This window comes from Nerophis lumbriciformis, linkage group LG03 (genome assembly GCF_033978685.3).
Source record: "Nerophis lumbriciformis linkage group LG03, RoL_Nlum_v2.1, whole genome shotgun sequence".
NCBI classification, from domain to species: domain Eukaryota; kingdom Metazoa; phylum Chordata; class Actinopteri; order Syngnathiformes; family Syngnathidae; genus Nerophis; species Nerophis lumbriciformis.
In genome coordinates this window covers 34,685,001-34,704,655 of record NC_084550.2, presented here as the reverse complement: position 1 = coordinate 34,704,655, position 19,655 = coordinate 34,685,001, and the positions used below count along the sequence as shown (strand labels likewise).

At 41.6% G+C, this 19,655-nt stretch overlaps 1 protein-coding gene across 2 annotated transcripts in view; it reads right to left on the bottom strand.

The window, feature by feature from the left end:
- Positions 1 to 19,655, bottom strand: part of magi3b (membrane associated guanylate kinase, WW and PDZ domain containing 3b) — a 480,566-nt gene that overhangs the window by 60,948 nt on the left and 399,963 nt on the right. For both annotated transcript variants that reach the window (XM_061937657.1, XM_061937658.1), the window contains exons 9-10: positions 13,579 to 13,770; positions 8,241 to 8,888 (exon numbers count right to left, since the gene is read on the bottom strand). In XM_061937657.1, the coding sequence (XP_061793641.1) occupies positions 8,241 to 8,888; positions 13,579 to 13,770 (840 nt within the window). The remainder of the gene's footprint in view (positions 1 to 8,240; positions 8,889 to 13,578; positions 13,771 to 19,655) is intronic.

Here is a 19,655-nt window from a genome sequence, read left to right as displayed (position 1 = left end):
AATTAAATTAACATAAAAAACCCAAGATACACTTACAATTAGTGCACCAACCCAAAAAAAACTCCCTCCCCCACTCATTCACACAAAAGGGTTGTTTCTTTCTGTTATCAATACTGTGGTTCCTACATTATATATCAATATATATCAATACAGTCTGCAAGGGATACAGTCCGTAAGCACACATGATTGTGCGTGCTGCTGGTCCACTAATAGTACTAACTTTTAACAGTTAATTTTTACTCATTTTCATTAATTACTAGTTTCTATGTAACCGTTTTTATATTGTTTTACTTTCTTTTTTTATTCAAAAAAATATTTTTAATTTATTTATCTTGTTTTAGTAATTAAAAAAAAAAAGTACCTTATCTTCACCATACCTGGTTGTCCAAATTAGGCATAATAATGTGTTAATTCCACGACTGCATATATCGGTTGATATCGGTATCGGTTGATATCTGCATCGGTAATTAAAGAGTTGGACAATATCGGAATATCGGGTATCGGGAAAAAGCAATTATCGGACATCCCTAATATATATATATATATATATATATATATATATATATATATATATATATATATATATATATATATATATATATATATATATATATATACAGTGTTGGGACTAACGCGTTACAAAGTAACGCGTTACTGTAACGCCGTTAGTTTCGGCGGTAACTAGTAATCTAACGCGTTATTTTTTTATATTCAATAACTCAGTTACCGTTACTACATGATGCGTTACTGCGTTATTTTACGTTATTTTTTATGTAGTATCGGCTAGAAACTGAGGATCTGAGTGTGTTTTATTCCAGCGAAGCAGAGACGTGCTTCTGATTCTTCCTCTGCGCTCTCTGTGTGTGCGTGTGACTGTGTGTCTGAGTGTGGGAAGGGGAGGGGAGGGGAGGGGAGAGGGGTGCGCAATACAACCGTTGGCCAACAAAAAAGTAACCACAGAACACTATACGCCTATACGGTATAGTGTTCTGTGGTTACTTTTTGGTTGGCCAAGCGGACGTGACGACAGAGCTGTCCCCACTTAGATCCGCACAGACCGGGAGGGGGCGTGCCTTAAGTCCGGCTGGAAATCGGCAGAAATTTGGAGAATGGTTGTCCCAGGGAGAGGCAGTGAAATTCGGGAGGGTTGGCAAGTATGAGATATTCTCACTTCTTTTCTTTTGTCGAGCACAAAGAAAAGAACATTTTAGTTAAATGTAAGTTGTGTCTTGGATCAAAGATCCCGTCTACTGCCCAAAACAACAATTCAAATCTGCCTGGTTAGGCTCTGTGTATGTCACGTGTGCCTTCCTTAGGTGAAGCCAGCTTTACAGCTATGTTGTTGATTGATTGATTGCAACTTTTATTAGTAGATTGCACAGTACAGTAAATATTCCGTACAATTGACCACTAAATGGTAACACCCAAATAAGTTTATTAACTTGTTTAAGTCGGGGTCCAGATACAGATATATACTATCAAATATATACTAACATCATAATACAGTCATCACACAAGATAATCATCAGGGTATATACATTGAATTATTTACATTATTTACAATCCGGGGTGTGGGATATGGAGGGGGGGGGGGGGGGGGGGTTAGGTTTGGTTGGTATCAACACTTCAGTCATCAACAATTGCATCATCAGAGAAATGGACATTGAAACAGTGTAGGACTGACTTGGTAGGATATGTACAGCAAGTAGTGGACACAGAGAGAGAGATCAGAAAGTATAAGAAAAAGTGTCTACATTTGATTATTTACAATCCGAAGAGGTATTATGTGGAAGGGAGGGTGTTAGTTTAGGGTTGTAGTTGCCTGGAGGTGTTCTTTTAGTGCGGTTTTGAAGGAGGATAGAGATGCCCTTTCTTTTACACCTGTTGGGAGTGCATTCCATATTGAAGTGGCATAGAAAGAGAATGAGTTAAGACCTTTATTAGTTCGGAATCTGGGTTTAACGTGGTTAGTGTTAGTGTTATTATGCTGTTTGTTACTTATGTATGTTATGTTGCAGCTATTTAAAATAGTTTTGTCAATTTGTTCTGGCCTGAAATAAATTGGCCCTTTGAAACATATCTTTGTCTTTGTGTGTTGTATGTAGAGCACATTGCTTAGCAGAGTTCAGTGATGCAAATGTATGTCAAGTTGATCAACAGATTGTATTATTCTCCAGTGCAATAACAGTACTGAAATGAAGGCTAAAAGGGCATTAATGGGAGCTTTAAAAAAAAAAAAGTAGAAGAAGTAACTAAATAGTTACTTTTCACAGTAAAGCATTACTTTTTGGTGTAAGTAACTGAGTTAGTAACTGAGTTACTTTTGAAATAAAGTAACTAGTAACTGTAACTAGTTACTGTTTTTCAGTAACTAACCCAACACTGTATATATATATATATATATATATATATATACATATATATATATATATATATATATATATATATATATATATATATATATATATATGTATATATATATATATATAAATAAAATAAATACTTGACTTTCAGTGTATTCTAGCTATATATATATATATATTTATTTTATTATATATATATATATATATATATTTATATACATATAAATAAAATAAATACTTGACTTTCAGTGTATTCTAGCTATATATATATATATATATATATATATGGTTGAATTGTCCATCTTCGTTCTATTCTCCGTCACTATTTTTTAACCATGCTCGACACCCTCTCTGATGACTTGCAAGCGTACTTCTCCTTATTACTCGTCGTGGCCATGACTGTCTCTTCTTCGTTCTTCTGCTTCGTCTCCTTCTTGTTGTGCGCGCAGTCGTGCACTCTCCAAAAGCCGTAGATGTCATAACGTGACTGGGCCGGCATGCTGTTTATGTGGGGGAAAAAGCGGACGTGACGAAAGGCTGTCCTCCTCACTCAGGTCCGCGCCTTGTTGTCCGGCTGAAAATCGGGAGAAATTCGGGAGACTGGTTGTCCCGGGGGATTTTCGGGAGAGGCACTGAAATTCGGGTGTCTCCCGGAACATTCGGGAGGGTTGGCAAGTATGCAGGTCAGGGGAGGGTGGATGGACCCATCCTATCAGTATATAATCGATATTAGAGTGACTAAATCGATCCACCAGAGGGCGCTGCAGCCAAACAGGCGAGTGAGAGCGAGAGCGAGAGAGAGGCTCTGTGAGCAGATGAGGAGGTCGTGGTTTGAAAACAGGACGCGGTTCAAGCGGGGCCGCTAACAAGATGGCTGCACGCATTAGCGCAGATGTTATTATTCAGTGACCGATAATTCGCTCTGCTTCTGCTTGTACGCCTCCGGGCTCCATCTCCAGCACTCACATGGTTTCCCTGCAGATTGTCTCGCACAGCACGACCCCCTTCCCCCTCCTACCCCCTTTGCATTAACTCCATTAACAAACAGCTCTCTGGGGCCCCCGGGGGCCTGCAGGGCCGGACAAACACTTGGCGTGATGAGGGGTTAATTGAGCCTGACTGGGGTCTGGGTGGCGTGGAGGGATCATGCAGTGCATCATGGGTGTCCGTGAGAGGAGAGGAGACACCCGTGCATCTTCTGCTGACGATCAAAGCCAATCCAGGGGTTCATCCACTCTCGCGCAGAGAATCCCTCCGGCTCTTGGATGCCAGCCACCCCCCTCGCTTATGTAATTCCCGCGCTCCGAGTTGTAGCGGCGCGTTACGCCCTGATGGAGTAGTCGTAAACGTAGTTAGCGTGAATGGAAGCATGGTGGGACGGGGGACGGGGGACGGGGGACGGGGGGCGATGTAGTGTAAGGGTGAATCTCAGATGAGCCCCGTGGGACGTGTTCTTCCCGGGCTACTCGTTAGAAAAACGCCCTTTTACGCTTTTCTCCAAGTCAGGTGATTATTAGGATCTTTTTTTTTTTTTTTTTCCTGCAACGTCCTCCCCGGGAAATGAACATTGAGGAATAATAACCTTCCTCAGGTGAGAGCGTCTGAGACTATTAATGAGAACCATCAGCCAGGGACTCGATTTTACATGAAAAGGTCCCATTTGTCACGGTTTACCTGACACATGAAACGTGACGATTTTGGGGGGTGGGGTGCACTATGCACTTTAGTCACCAGATGGCAGTAGAGTGTTTTGTGGCAATGCCAACTTGGACCACGGCGTCAGTTGCTATGTGGAGGGGCGCTTTCCATCGTTTTCAGCAGGCTGCATTGCAAAACGATTAACCCTCACGCCCCTCCTTTTTTTTTTTTTTTTTTTTTTCAATTTGTCGCACTTTTTTTATTATTATTATTTTTATTTTGCAATTTTTACTTTTTATTCGACCCATTTTACCAAATTGCTTTTGCACTATCTTGTTTAGCTCATTCATTGTTCATGTTCTTTGGTTTTTTTTTGTTTATTTTTGCTCTATGCTTTTTAACCTGTAAAGCACTTTGGTCCAATTTAAAAATTGTTACAAACATGCTATATAAATAAAGTTGCCTTGCCCTTCCTCTCACGCGAGATCCACCCAGGAATGGAGCTATTTGAACATGATCGCCTTTGCCGATTAATGTCTTCTTACAGGGGCCTAGCACCAAATTCGGGGCCCCCATATACAAGACTCCCAAAGGGACACACACTTTGTCTTGGTTTGCATGCACTAAAAAAGTAATTATCACATGGATTTGGTTGACATTAGCTTTTAAAAACACATTTGAATTATTTATCGGCGATACCGATATTTTGTGGACATATACCTAACGTGTCTGCTAAAATGCTAAAATATTTGTATTTTCAACTGACATATCTACAGTAAGGAAGGGATTTATACGACCCTATTCCTGGGTGGATCTCGCGCGAGAGGAAGAGAGGGGATTAATCATTTTGCAATGCAGTCTGTTGAAAATGATGGAAATGATGGAATGTGCCACTCTGCATAGCAACTCGGGGGACGTGTTCTTCCCGGGCTACTCGTTAGAAAAACACCCTTTTACGCTTTTCTCTGATCATAACAAGTCAGGTGATTATTTAGGATCTTTTTTTTTTTTTTTTTTTCCTGCAACGTCCTCCCTGGGAAATGAACATTGAGGAATAATAACCTTCCTCAGGTGAGAGCATCTGAGACTATTAATGAGAACCACCAGCCAGGGACTCGATTTTACATGAAACGGTCCCATTTGTCACGGTTTACCTGACACATGAAATGTGACGATTTTGGGGGGTGGGGTGCACTATCCACTTTAGTCACCAGATGGCAGTAGAGTGTTTTGTGGCAATTGCAACTTGGACCACGGCGTCAGTTGCTATGTGGAGGGGCACTTTCCATCGTTTTCAGCAGGCTGCATTGCAAAACGATTAACTCTCACGCCCCTCCTTTTTTTTCTTTTTTTTTTTCCCAATTTGTCGCACTTTTTTTTATTATTATCATATTTATTTTGCAATTTTTACTTTTTATTTGACCCATTTTACCAAATTGCTTTTGCACTATCTTGTTTAGCACATTCATTGTTTATGTTCTTTGTTTTTTTTTTGTTTTTTTTTGCTCTATGCTTTTTAACCTGTAAAGCACTTTGGTCCAATTTACTTAAAAATAATCTAACACAGATAGACAGGGCCAACACAGATAGACAGACAACATTCTCTTATTATTATAATCAAATGACAGCAGTCATTTCCATGAGGCTATTTTCTAATATAAGTGTTTAGGCCCACTTACAATGACAATAACAAAAAATATTGTTTTTCATGAACTGTGTACTTGTATTGTTTGTCTGGGTGGAGGTCCTGCTTTGGAAATAATTTGTACCCCTTTCAGACATTGCATTTAGTTCCCATTAAAACATTCACATGTTGCACAATGAGATGTAAGCAGGGGATCATGTGTACATTCCTGCAACTTTCTGTTTGTATAAAATATATTTTTACTAGTATTTATTTAATATACTAACAGCATTTGATGATGAATATTTATAAATTAAGATTCCTAATAAATGACACTAGAATAAGCACACATTTGATTGAAAAATCATAGTGTAACGACCTGGAATGACACTTTATGTGTGGTGTTGGAGTTGTCCGACTTTTTGTGTGGCTGTAAACGCATCACTGGCTAAGTGCCATATGTGCATGTGTTGGCGCAAGTGAGAAAGAGCGAGCGGCTGCTGTTGATATAACAAAGTTGCTTTTGGTCTGGTTTGTACTGCAGAAAATGACCACTTTTGCTAGATATAATTTTTTTTACTAATGTTTTGGTGATGTGTTTATGGTCGACAATAAAGAGTTTTGCTCAGTAAAGTGATGGATGGAATTCATGCCCTCAAACCGTCTCGACAGACATTACAATATTTGAACAATGATGACGAAAACTGTTTTGTCTGTCGTGTCTTTGTCGAAAATTGTTATGCGCTTATTTTTTTATTTGATTTTGTGCGAGGCATAGATTTGCCGTGCGCAGAAGACGCTTGAGCAGTGCGCAATTGCACAGGCGCGCACCTTAGACGGAACGTTGGTCCTATGGTTAAGAAACACCACTGTATTGGGCAATGCGAATGAATGACATCTTACCTCCATGCAGCACAAGCACTTTGACCTCCTTATGACTTTAGCTCCAGACTTCTTGTTTGATATTGTCATTACTGCCACAAGTGGTGAAAAGGGGTATTACAACTGAGTACTGCTGCAGCCTATAGCTGAAAAACTATTTCCCTCTCCCTTGTCTCTCTGCTGTCTTGTTGCCTCTTCTTGCACTGCTCTCTAAAATCGAAACAATGGAAGTGATCAACTGCCCTCCTAACAGAATTGACAAGATCTCGGGTTTGGGGGGAATCTGCCTTTCTTGACGGAACCGTTGTTGCTGGACACACGGCGGACTTTCACTCTAGACTGGGCCCCTCCCCCAATAGGAGCCCAGTCTGAAATCGACTTAATTTTTGTTTGTTTACCTTTTTCTGACCTTTTACCAGGCGACATAAGTGGCGACCCATCAGCGTTCCTGTTGTGTTACTCTGTACAATGTCTAATCTTGAACGGGTTTGTGCTAAAAATGAAATTCCGTAGTACTTGTGCAACGACAATAAAGATTCATCCGACGATGGGACCCGGCCCTATGGTTAAGAAACACTGTGCAGACCGTATAGGGCAGGGGTCGGCAACCCGCGGCTCTTTGATCACTCTGATGCGGCTCAGCAGCTTACTTGCTGAACCCCCCAATTTTCCCGTGAGACTTCCGGATTTCAGTGCCTCTCGCAGAAAACTCCCGGGATTAATATTCACCGATTTTCACCCTTACAGCTATAATAAGGGCGTGCCATGATGGTACAACATTTGGCGCCCTCTACAATCTGTATTAACAGCGTGCCAGCCCAACACTTTTCATACAATATACATCTTCTGCTTGCACACGTACATGACAGCAAGGCATACTTGGTCAACAGCCACACAGGTTACACTGACGGTGACCATATAAAACAACTTTAACACTCTTACTAATAATGCGCCACACTTTGAACCAAAACCAAACAAGAATGACAAACACATTTCGGGAGAACATCTGCACCTTAGCACAACATAAACACAACAGAACAAACACCCAGAATCCCATACACCCCTGCTACCACCAAACCCTGCCACCACCCCAACCCTGCTCCCTCACACATCACCCCCCCCCCTCTGTGCGTCGGTTGAAGTGGGCGGGGTTTGGTAGCGGGGGTGTATAATGTATCCCGGAAGAGTTAGGGCTGCATGGGATTTGTGTTACTGTGCAGATGTTCTCCCGAAATGTGTTTGTCATTCTTGTTTGGTGTGGGTTCACAGTGTGGCGCATTATTAGTAAGAGTGTTATAGTTTTTTTTATACCGCCACCGTCAGTGTAACCTGTGTGGTTGTTGAATAAGTATGCCTTGCTGTCACCTACGTGAGCAAGCGGAAGCGCCATACAACGTGTGGCTGATCAGGTACGCTGGTTATAGTGGGTGCTATATGCTGTACCATCACGGCACGCATGACGCTGGCAAGCGCCATTCATTTAAAACCCGCATGCCGCACCAGCTTTCAAATTCCATATAAAGGTGTGGGCAGCGTGTCTGAGACCCCTGGTTTATACATAGCACAAAGCAATTAAAAAAACTTTGTATGCAGTGTTATTTAATTTAAAATTTCAAAAAAAATTTGCGGCTCCCATTGTTTTCTATAATTTGCGAAACTGGTCAAAATGGCTCTTTGACTGGTAAAGGTTGCCGACCCCTGGTATAGGGCAATGGGTATGGATGAGACCTTACCTCCACGCAGCACCAGCACGTTGACCTCGCTCCCCACGGGGAAGTCTTTGAGAATGTCCACCACCTGGGCGTGGCTCAGCGTCTGCACGTTCTGCCTGTTGATCTCCTTGATGACGTCTCCCTTCTGGAGGCCGCGGCACCACTGGGCGTCCAGGATCATCTTCACCTTCTGGCCCAGCGGACAGTCGGCAATGGCGAAGCCGAAGCCTCCCGGGCCCTTGCTCAGGGGCACGCTCACCAGCTCGGGCTGCAGCATCCCGACGGCCAATTCCCCCAGCTCGCCCTGCCGGCCGTTGGACAAGGTGGCGACCACCGGCCGGCCGCTGGAGTCCGTGGTGACGTAGTGGAGCTCCTGCGAGGAGCCGTGGAGGACGTCGCCTTTGACGAGCAGCGGCTGTCCGTTGATGAGCGGCACGGCGGTCACCACCTCGCCTCCGTGCAAAGCCTGCTGGGGCTGGTTGGACGGCGGCAGAGGGGGAAGCGGCAAAGGGTCGTCGCTGTCCAGATCCACGTCCGGGGGAAGCGGGTAGCCGCGGCAGAGGACCATGTCCACGTACTGGTTGATGGGGATGGACTGGAACATCTGCACCACCTCCGGGTGAGTCTTTCCCAGAACGCAAAGCCCATTAATCTCCACAATCACATCACCTAAAGAAGGATAAAAGAAAAACTGATATCAGGCAGAGTTTGATCAAGGTTCTTCCGTTGTCAGGATTCTTCCTTTCAAAGATTCCATGACCCTGCCAGCTGCCTTCGTCTCGCCTCGGCACACTCCTCTTAACGCACGAGGCATTGCAAGGCCATATTGTTGAGTCAACACTATGACTTCTGACCTCACCTCTGTACAAAATCGGTAGTTTATTTGAACAATAATCACTGGAAGACCAAGGAAGAAGGAACATTCTAGCAATGTTACTCAAAATGTGTTCACATTTCCTACTTTCAATTAGGGCTGCATTGATTCAATTAGAAAAAAAACGCTTTGATTCCAATTCTGTTGCTTGGATTACCCTATTTTCCAGACTATAGAGCGCACATGTATATAAGACACAGCCACTAAATTTGAGAAAAAAACCAAAAACTTTTTCCATATATAAGCCGCACCGGACTATAAGCCGCAGAAATATTAATTTACATACCTTAATTGTTTCCAAATGGAGTCTGTAACACGGCAGTAAAACAACTGATCAAACAAAACAGAAGCCACCCTCATAGACCCACTTTAAAAACGAGTGACGCCTTTGTTTCTAACTTTAATCTAGGGTCCTTGAACTCACCTCTGTGATAGTTTATCTTTCTTCTGTCACCTCTTCCTTGTTTCAAAATGTTCTGCAAATACTTAAAGGTGAGGTTTGATGACTTTATGGCGTCTGTGTTGGGTGAAATGTGCAAATTTAGCTTGCTGCTATTCGGTAGTGATGTACGATAACACCGATTTTCTTTCCGATCCGATACCAAGTCAAATTCAGGCTGGTATCGGTGGTACCGATATTTTGTGTACATATTCCTAATGTGTCTGCTAAAACGCTAAAAGATTTGTATTTTCTAATAATATTTCTACAGTAAGAAAGGGATTCCTATTCCTGGGTGGGCCTCTGACCTCAGCTCTGTTCAAAATGTGTAGTTTATTTGAACAATAATCACTGGAAGACCAAGGAAGAAGGAACATTCTAGCAATGTTACTCAAAATGTGTTCACACATTTCCTACTTTCAATTAGGGCTGCATTGATTCAATTAGAAAAAAACGCTTTGATTCCAATTCTGTTGCTTGGATTACCCTATTTTCCGGATTATAGAGCGCCCATGTATATAAAACACAACCACTAAATTTGAGAAAAAAATAATACTTTTTCCATATATAAGCCGCACCGGACTATAAGGCCGCAGAAATATTCATTTACATACCTTAATTGTTTCCAAATGGAGTCTGTAACACGGCAGTAAAACGGCAGATCAAACAAAACAGAAGCCACCCTCATAGACCCACTTTAAAAACGAGTGACGCCTTTGTTTCTAACTTTAATCTAGGGTCCTTGAACTCACCACTGTTATAGTTTATCTTTCTTCTGTCACCTCTTCCTTGTTTCAAAATGTTGTGCAAATACTTAAAGGTGAGGTTTGATGACTTTATGGCGTCTGTGTTGGGTGAAATGTGCAAATTTAGCTTGCTGCTATCCGGTAGTGATGTACGATAACACCGATTTTCTTTCCGATCCGATACCAAGTCAAATTCAGGCTGGTATCGGTGGTACCGATATTTTGTGTACATATTCCTAATGTGTCTGCTAAAACGCTGAAAGATTTGTATTTTCTAATAATATTTCTACAGTAAGAAAGGGATTCCTATTCCTGAGTGGGCCTCTGACCTCAGCTCTGTTCAAAATTTGTAGTTTATTTGAACAATAATCACTGAAAGACCAAGGAAGAAGGAACATTCTAGCAATGTTACTCAAAACATGTTAACACATTTCCTACTTCGGACTAGGGCTGCAATGATTAATCTATTGATTCGATTAGAAAAAAAGCTTTGATTAGAATTCTGTTGCTTGCATTACCGTATTTTCCAGCCACAGCCACTAAATTTTAGAAAAAAATAATATTTTTCTATATATAAGCCACACCGGACTATAAGCCGCAGATGTATACGTTGTGAAATGAGTTATTTACACAGAAATAGTCATTGACAAACCTTAATTGTTTCCAAACGGTGTCTGTAACACGGCAGTAAACGGCTGATCAAACAAAACAGAAGCCATCATCATGGACCCACTTTAAAAACGAGTGACACCTTTGTTTCTAACAACATACATACATACACACATATAAATATACATATATATATATATATATATATATATATATATATATATATATATATATATATATATATATATATACATATATGTATATTTATATGTGTATGTACCTATATATTTATCATTTATATATATATATATATATATATATATATGTACATACATATATACACATATATACACACACATGTATATATACAAACATATACATACATATATACATACATACACATATATGTATATATACATACATATACATATATGTATATATACACATATACATATATACACATATACATATATATGTATATACATATTCAGACATACACATATACATATATATACATATACATATGTACATATATATACATATTCATATATACATATACAAATACATATATATATATATATATATATATATATATACATATTCATATATACATATATATATACATACATACAAATACACACATATATATATATATACATACATTTATACATACATACATACATACATACATATATATATATATATATATATATATATATATATATATATATATATATATATATATATATATATATATATATATATATATATAAAAAACCCAAAACCAGTGAAGTTGTCACGTTGTGTAAATGGTAAATAAAAAGAGAATACAATGATTTGCAAATCCTTTTCAACTTATATTCAATTGAATAGACTGCAAAGACAAGATATTTCATGTTCACACAGAGAGATGTAATTTTTTTTGCAAATAATCATTAACTTAGAATTTAATGGCAGCAACACGTTGCAAAAAAGTTGTCACAGGGGCATGTTTACCACTGTGTTACATGGCCTTTCCTTTTAACAACACTCAGTAAACGTTTGGGAACTGAGGAGACACATTTTTGAAGCTTCTCAGGTGGAATTCTTTCCCATTCTTGCTTGATGTACAGCTTAAGTTGTTCAACAGTCCGGGGGTCTCAGTTGTGCTATTTTAGGCTTCATAATGCACCACACATTTTCAATGGGAGACAGGTCTGGACTACAGGCAGGCCAGTCTAGTACCCGCACTCTTTTACTATGAAGCCACGCTGTTGTAACACGTGGCTTGGCATTGTCTTGCTGAAATAAGCAGGGGCGTCCATGATAAAGTTGCTTGGATGCCAACATATGTTGCTCCAAAACCTGTATGTACCTTTCACGGTGCCTTCACAGATGTGTAAGTTACCCATGCCTTGGGCACTATTACACCCCCATACCATCACACATGCTGGCTTTTACACTTTGCGCCGAGAACAATCCGGGTGGTTCTTTTCCTCTTTGGTCCGGAGGACACGATGGCCACAGTTTCCAAAAATTTTTTGAAATGTGGACTCGTCAGACCACAGAACACTTTTCCACTTTGCATCAGTCCATCTTAGATGAGCTCGGGCCCAGCGAAGCTGGCGGCGTTTCTGGGTGTTGTTGATAAACGGTTTTCGCCTTGCATAGGAGAGTTTTAACTTGCACTTATAGATGTAGCGACCAACTGTAGTTACTGACAGTGGGTTACTGAAGTGTTCCTGAGCCCATGCGGTGATATCCTTTACACACTGATGTCGCCTGTTTCTCCAGATTCTCTGAACCTTTTGATGATAATACAAACAGTAGATCGTGAAATACCTACATTTCTTGCAATAGCTGGCTGAGAAATGTTGTTCTTAAACTGTTCGACCATTTGCTCACGCATTTGTTGACAAAGTGGTGACCCTCGCCCCATCCTTGTTTGTGAATGACTGAGCATTTCACGGAAGCTGCTTTTATACCCAATCATGGCACCCACCAGTTCCCATTTAGCCTGTTCACCTGTGGGATGTTCCAAATAAGTGTTTGATGAGCATTCCTCAACTTTCTCAGTCTTTTTTGCCACTTGTGCCAGCTGTTTTGAAACATGTTGCAGGCATCACATTCCACAAGAGCTAATATTGGCAAAAAAATAAAGTTTTCCAGTTGGAACGTTTAGTATCTTGTCTTTGCAGTCTATTCAATTGAATATAAGTTGAAAATTATGAGCAAATCATTGTATTCTCTTTTTATTGACCAAATGGTCAACGAGATATAAGGTTATACCAAGCAGAAAAATCCTTGTTTGTGCCCTCTAAAGTACTCACTGAGGCTATGAAGACTGTTTTATCCGATTAATTGAACAAACTAATGGATGGATTACTTGATCACTCAAATAACCGATCGCCTCAGGCTATTTTAGATACTTTTTAACATCTCTACGGTTCTTACCTCCTCACATGACAACATTTATCACCTGGCAAAACACCCGAAAGATTATCATACTTTTGATGAAATGTTTATGAGGCGATAATTACACCTCATCCAGCAATGATAATAAAACATGAGATTATTAAAAGAAGATTGGTTGAGAAGTGAAACCGGCAACGAGCAGTTTGTGCATTGACTTAATCGTTTTCAAGATCTGGAACATAAACAGTGTGAGTGACCAGAAGAAAAGCTCTGACTTGCAACTTTTGTGTCCCTCACCCGACGCCATTTTGTTGTCGTGGGCCGCGGGGCCGTCGCTGAACACGTTCTTCACTTGCAGGAACTCGTCAGTGCGGTCGCCCCCGATGATGGTGAAGCCGAAACCCTGGGAGCTCTTCTTCAGCGCCGTGCGGTACAGGTCGCCCTTCAGCTGGGTCGGGTCGCTGGTGAAGCCCGGCAGGCCGCTCTTACCTGCGGATTGAACGGATTGAAATAAGGACTGAAGTCTGACAAAGACATCAATAATCTATATTCAAGCAGGATGCAGGATTGATAGGTGCAGCACATTATATAAATAACTTTGATTGATTGATTGATTGATTGATTGTGTGGCCCTCTGGTTAAGAAATACACAATCTGCAGGCTAAATCTAAAGTCTATGGCAGGAAGGTCGAAGTCATTGTCACTGAGGGCCACATCCCACTTAAAGGGCCACTTGTAACCGTGAGTAATTAATGTATAAGTACAGGGATTCAATTGACAATGCATTTGATTGCTATTGTTTTACATACACTGGAAAAAAATATTATGTAGTAAAAATCTCGCAGGTCAGCCGACGCAATTTAATACTGTAAAATTAACTTCTTTTTGTTTTTTGCAGCATATTACTGTGAATGGAAAAACAGGCCTATTGTTTTTTTTTTACAGTACAATTTGGGAAACTGAGCAGCTAGTTTTTTGATGATGCCTTGCTCTGAAATCATGAGTCAAGCAGATATGTATACTTTTTATTTTAACGAACAAAAAGTTTGATATTTTATAATAGTTCCATTTTAATTTTTTTTCCCTTTTCAATAAAGATCAGAAGAACAACAACAAAAAAACAATCAACATGATATTCAAATACATTATGAATAAAAAAGGCGCAGAAAGAAGTATAATTATATATATATATATATATATATATATATATATATATATATATATATATATATATATATATATATACTGTATGTATATATACATATATATATATGTATATGTATGTATATATACTGTATGTACACTCATACTGTATATACGTCATGTATACATATCTATATATACATATATACTTGCTTAGGCGGTCCATCGTAGTCGAAGATGACGTAGCTTCCATTTTGTTGCTCTGGTCGGTGGCTATCGTTGCTGGCGACGATGCCACTCCATATGACTATGAAGTCCGATCCTGGAACCACACGTCCTGCCACAGTGGGGACATGTCAGGCCTGGATCAGGGGGCTGGGATGGTTCTGGAACTGCAGGGTGGTGTCTTCGCCTCAGCTGATCCCTCCGGTGTTGGTTCCGACACTCCTCCAGATACATGACCCCGTCATGGCACAGCAAACGCCACAGCGATCGATTGGCTGCAGCTGTCTCAAATTCGTGGGGTTTGATGTTGCACCTCTTCAATATCCCTTTCAGTTGGTCTTTGTACCTCAGCTTTTGTCCTCCGGGCTTTCTGCTGGCTGAAAGGAGCTGACCATAAAGCATCTGACGAGGCAATCGGTGTCCTGGCATCCGGATGGTGTGACCAACCCACCGGAGTTGTCGCTTTGCCAGGGTGGCCTCTATGCTTATGGACTCAGTGCGCTGCAAGATGTCCGTATGAGGAACTCGGTCCTGCCATGTGATGCCAAGAATGCGTTGGAGACATCTGATGTTAAATGCATCAAGGCAGCGGATGTGTCTGCGGTATATTGTCCAGGCTTCTGACCCATACAGCAGAGTTGAAACACACACCGCCCTGTAGACTGACACTTTCGTTGAGATTCGAAGGTGATTGTTTTCAAACACCCGGGAGCGCAGTCTTCCAAAGGCAGAGGAGGCTGAGTTGATACGAGCCTGGATGTCATCATCAATCTGGCATGTTGGGGTCAGAATACTGCCGAGGTAGCAAAACTGCTCAACGAGCTTGAGGGGTGTGCCGCTGATGGTAAAGACAGGGGGTGTAGGGGATGGGGACCTCTCCTGGATGAGAACCTCTGTTTTCTGAATGTTGATCACCAGACCTAGTGAGCGGTAGACTGATGACATGGTGTCTAGTGCATGCTGCATGGCATCAGGAGTGTGAGCGAGGAGTGCGCAGTCGTCTGCATATTGCAGCTCCTGGATGTTGGTGCCTGCCATCTTCGTCTTTGCCTGTAGGCGCCGGATGTTGAATAGGCTCCCATCCAGGCGAAACTCGATGGAGACACCACTATCCTTCGTGATGGACTGCCGGAATAGGAGTGTGGCTGCTGCCAGGAAAAGATTGAAGATCGCTGGGGCCAGTACACACCCCTGCTTCACCCCTACTTTCACGGGGAAAGAGGAGGACTGCTCACTGCCTACAAGTACACAGGCCTGCATACCATCATGAAACTGTTTTAGTATGTTGAGAAACTTGGGGGGGACACCAAATTTCTTGAGGATGCTCCAGAGCAAATCACGGTCAACTGTGTCAAAGGCCTTGGTGAGGTCAATAAAGGTAATGTAGAGGTCCTTGTTTTGTTCCCTGCATTTCTCCTGGATTTGACGGGCAGCGAAGATCATGTCTAGTGTACTTCGGTTCTTTCTGAAGCCACACTGTGTCTCTGGGAGGATGCCCTCTGTTAGAAATGTAAGGCGAGAAAGCATAATCTTTGCAAGTACCTTGCCGGCCACTGAGAGAAGGGAGATGCCACGACTATTTCCACAAGATGATTTATCACCTTTCCTCTTGTAGATGGTGACGATGTTGCTGTCTTTCCATTCTTGAGGCAGGACCTCCCTGTGCCAGATGGCTAGTATGAAGTGAAACAGCTTCCGCTTCAGTAGATAGCCTCCCTTCTTTAGGATCTCAGCCGGAATTCCGTCAGGGCCAGGGCTCTTGTTGTTTTTGAGGCTCCTGATTGCAGTAAGAACCTCACTGAACATGGGAGGGTCATCAAGGAAGGGAGAAAGCGGGAGATCTGGGAGTGCATTGAGCACTAATGGATCAGAGGGGTTTATTTTATTGAGCAGTGAGTCGAAGTGCTCAGCCCAACGCTCAAGAATTTGTTGTTTATCCTTGTATAACACGTGTCCGTCTGCGGATCTTACTGGAGCGATGCTTCGCTTTTGTGGGCCATAGATGGATTTTGCAGCAGCGTAGAATGCGTAGGTATTATTAGCATCTGCATATCCCTGGATCTCCTGGGCTTTTTTGAGCCACCACTCATATTCCATGAGCCACAGTTGTTTCTGTGTCTCAGCTCTGGTTGTTTTATAATGGTGGAGGAGTGATGGAGAGTGAGGGTTGGAGAGCAGGGCAGCATGGGCTTTGCGCTTGGCGTCCAGCAGCTCCTGTATTTCTACCGAGCTGTTGTCGAACCAGTCTTGATGGTGCTTCTGAGTAAAGCCGATGGTTTCAGAGGCAGCTTGATGTAATGTTGACCTCAGTTTTGCCCACTCACTGTCCATGTCACAGGTGGTGCCGTAGTCCTCCAAGGTGGAAAGCCCCGTAGCCAGCTTGCTGCGGTAGTGAGATGTACACTCTGGAGAATCCAGGGCCCTGCAGTTCAGTCGCTTTCTTGGCTGCTGTTTCTTGTGTGGGGGTCGGATTTTCATCCTCAGCTTGGATCTGATCAGCCGGTGGTCAGTCCAGCATTCAGCCCCACGTAAGGCCCTGGTTATGCAGACGTCTTGTCGATCTTGTTGCCGTGTAATTATATAGTCCAGCAGGTGCCAATGTTTGGACCGTGGGTGCATCCAAGATGTTATGTATTTCTTTTTTAACTGAAAAATTGTGTTAGTGATGAGAAGTTGGTGCTCAGAGCACAGAGAGAGGAGTCGAATGCCGTTGTTGTTTATTTTCCCAGATCCATGAAGCCCGATTATTTTAGTCCAGAGCTGGGCATCTGTGCCAACTCGGGCATTGAAGTCACCCATGAGGACAAGCTTATCGGACTTAGGGACTCTGGATAGGGCAGCCGCAAGAGACTCGTAGAAGGCATCTTTGATGTTACTATCAGCATCCAAGGTAGGGGCATACGCACTGAGTAGCGTAGCAAACCGGCCTTTCACCAGGGGGATACGCCAGGTCATGAGCCGCTCACTGATGCCTTGGGGGGATTCTGGGATGTTATTGAGTAGTTTGCTTTTTACAGCAAAACCAACTCCATGGAGCCTACGTTCGCCTTCCGGGAGACCCTTCCAGAAGAAGGTATAGCCTTCACCGACTTCTGTCAGGGAGTCTTCACCCGACAACCGAGTTTCACTGAGTGCTGCGATGTCGACATTGTATCTCTTGAGCTCATGTGCAATGAGCGCCGTCCGTCTATGAGGTCTCTCCGTCCCATCCTGCGTGTCGAGGAGGGTGCGGACATTCCAGGTAGCCAGGTGTATAGTCATATACTTTCCTTTGTTATGTTTTCGACCGCAGTAGGGGATGCCTTGGTGGCTGCGGTTTGCCACCCAGGTGTGAGGAACAAACAATTTTTGGGTCACCTTTTCTAGACCCTTCCCCAATTTGGGGTGAGCAGTGCGGACCCTAAATAGGGCTGCTCAGTCACATGGGCAGCTGCCGAAGGAAGATCATGTTCCTGATCCCAATCTTCACAACGACCATCACACCCATGCCGCCTCTGTGCAGGATTCAAGCTAGGAGCTTCCAGTCACATCCTTGACCTGCCCCCGTCGCTTTATCCTGTCGCCAGAAGACTTTTCGGAAGAAGCTGAAGCCTGCGCAAAGAGTGTATTTGTGTGAGGGATGGTGCGCGCAGTTTCTTCCCCCACAATCTTGGCCACATCCACCATATTCCAGTGGCACGAGAGAAACTCGAGACGACCTTCAGGTGAGTGCAGTTGCAGGGGACTGCCAGAGATCCAGTCAGCCAGAGATCCGGTCTGCTGGAAACCTGCCCATGTGTGTGTCCCCGGAGCACAGATCTTTCATTTGGGGTTTACTCCCGTAGCCATACTGCCTCCCGGTTTAACCCACATGGTTGTGGGGCGCCTTCTTCCGCCTTTGCAGCCGTTGTGGTGGTTCTCACACCCACCGCCCTCCGCCTGCTCTGCCGTTTAGGTCTTGTGGTTTGGGATCACTCTTAGTCTGGTCTCTACCCTTCGACCTGTTCGGCTTGGGTGACCCTGCCAGGAGTGCAAGACTCCAGCCGACATAGCTCTAGGGGTCATGAAGACACGCAAAGTGCCTCACCACGATAAGGTGGTGATCCCGTCGAGACACACATTTTTCACACACATATATATATACATACACACACATATATATATAGATATATACATGCACACACATATATACATGCACATGTATATACACATATATACATGCACATGTATATATATATATATATATATATATATATATATATATATATATATATATATATATATGCGTATATATACACATACATATGTGTATATATACATATATATAGTACATATATGTGTATATATACATATATATGTATATACACATATATGTGTATATATACATACATATATACATACATATATATATATATATATATATATATATACAGTATACACATATATATACATACATGTATATATATACATACATATGTATATACACACACACATATATATATATACAGTATACACATATATATATACATACATGTATATATATATACATACATATGTATATACGCACACACACACACACACACATATATATATATATATATATACACACATATATATATATATAAATACACACATATATATAGACATATATATATAAATATATAAAAATATATATATACATATATATATATATATATATATATATATATATATATATATATATATATATATATATATATATATACATATATATATAAATATATAAAAAAAAAAATATATATATATTTATATATATATATACATATATATATATATATATATATATATATATACATACATACATATATACAGTATATATACATAGGGCTCCCCTCAGGGAGCCCTAAAAGGGCTCCCCTCAAGGGGATTTTTCAGTGTGCGGCTCCAAGTAGAAAAAGTTAAAAAGTTTGGACACCCCTGACACAGACTGTCAGGAATAAAAGTATTCAGCAATATAATTTTATAGCTGCAAGATGACTTCAGGAACT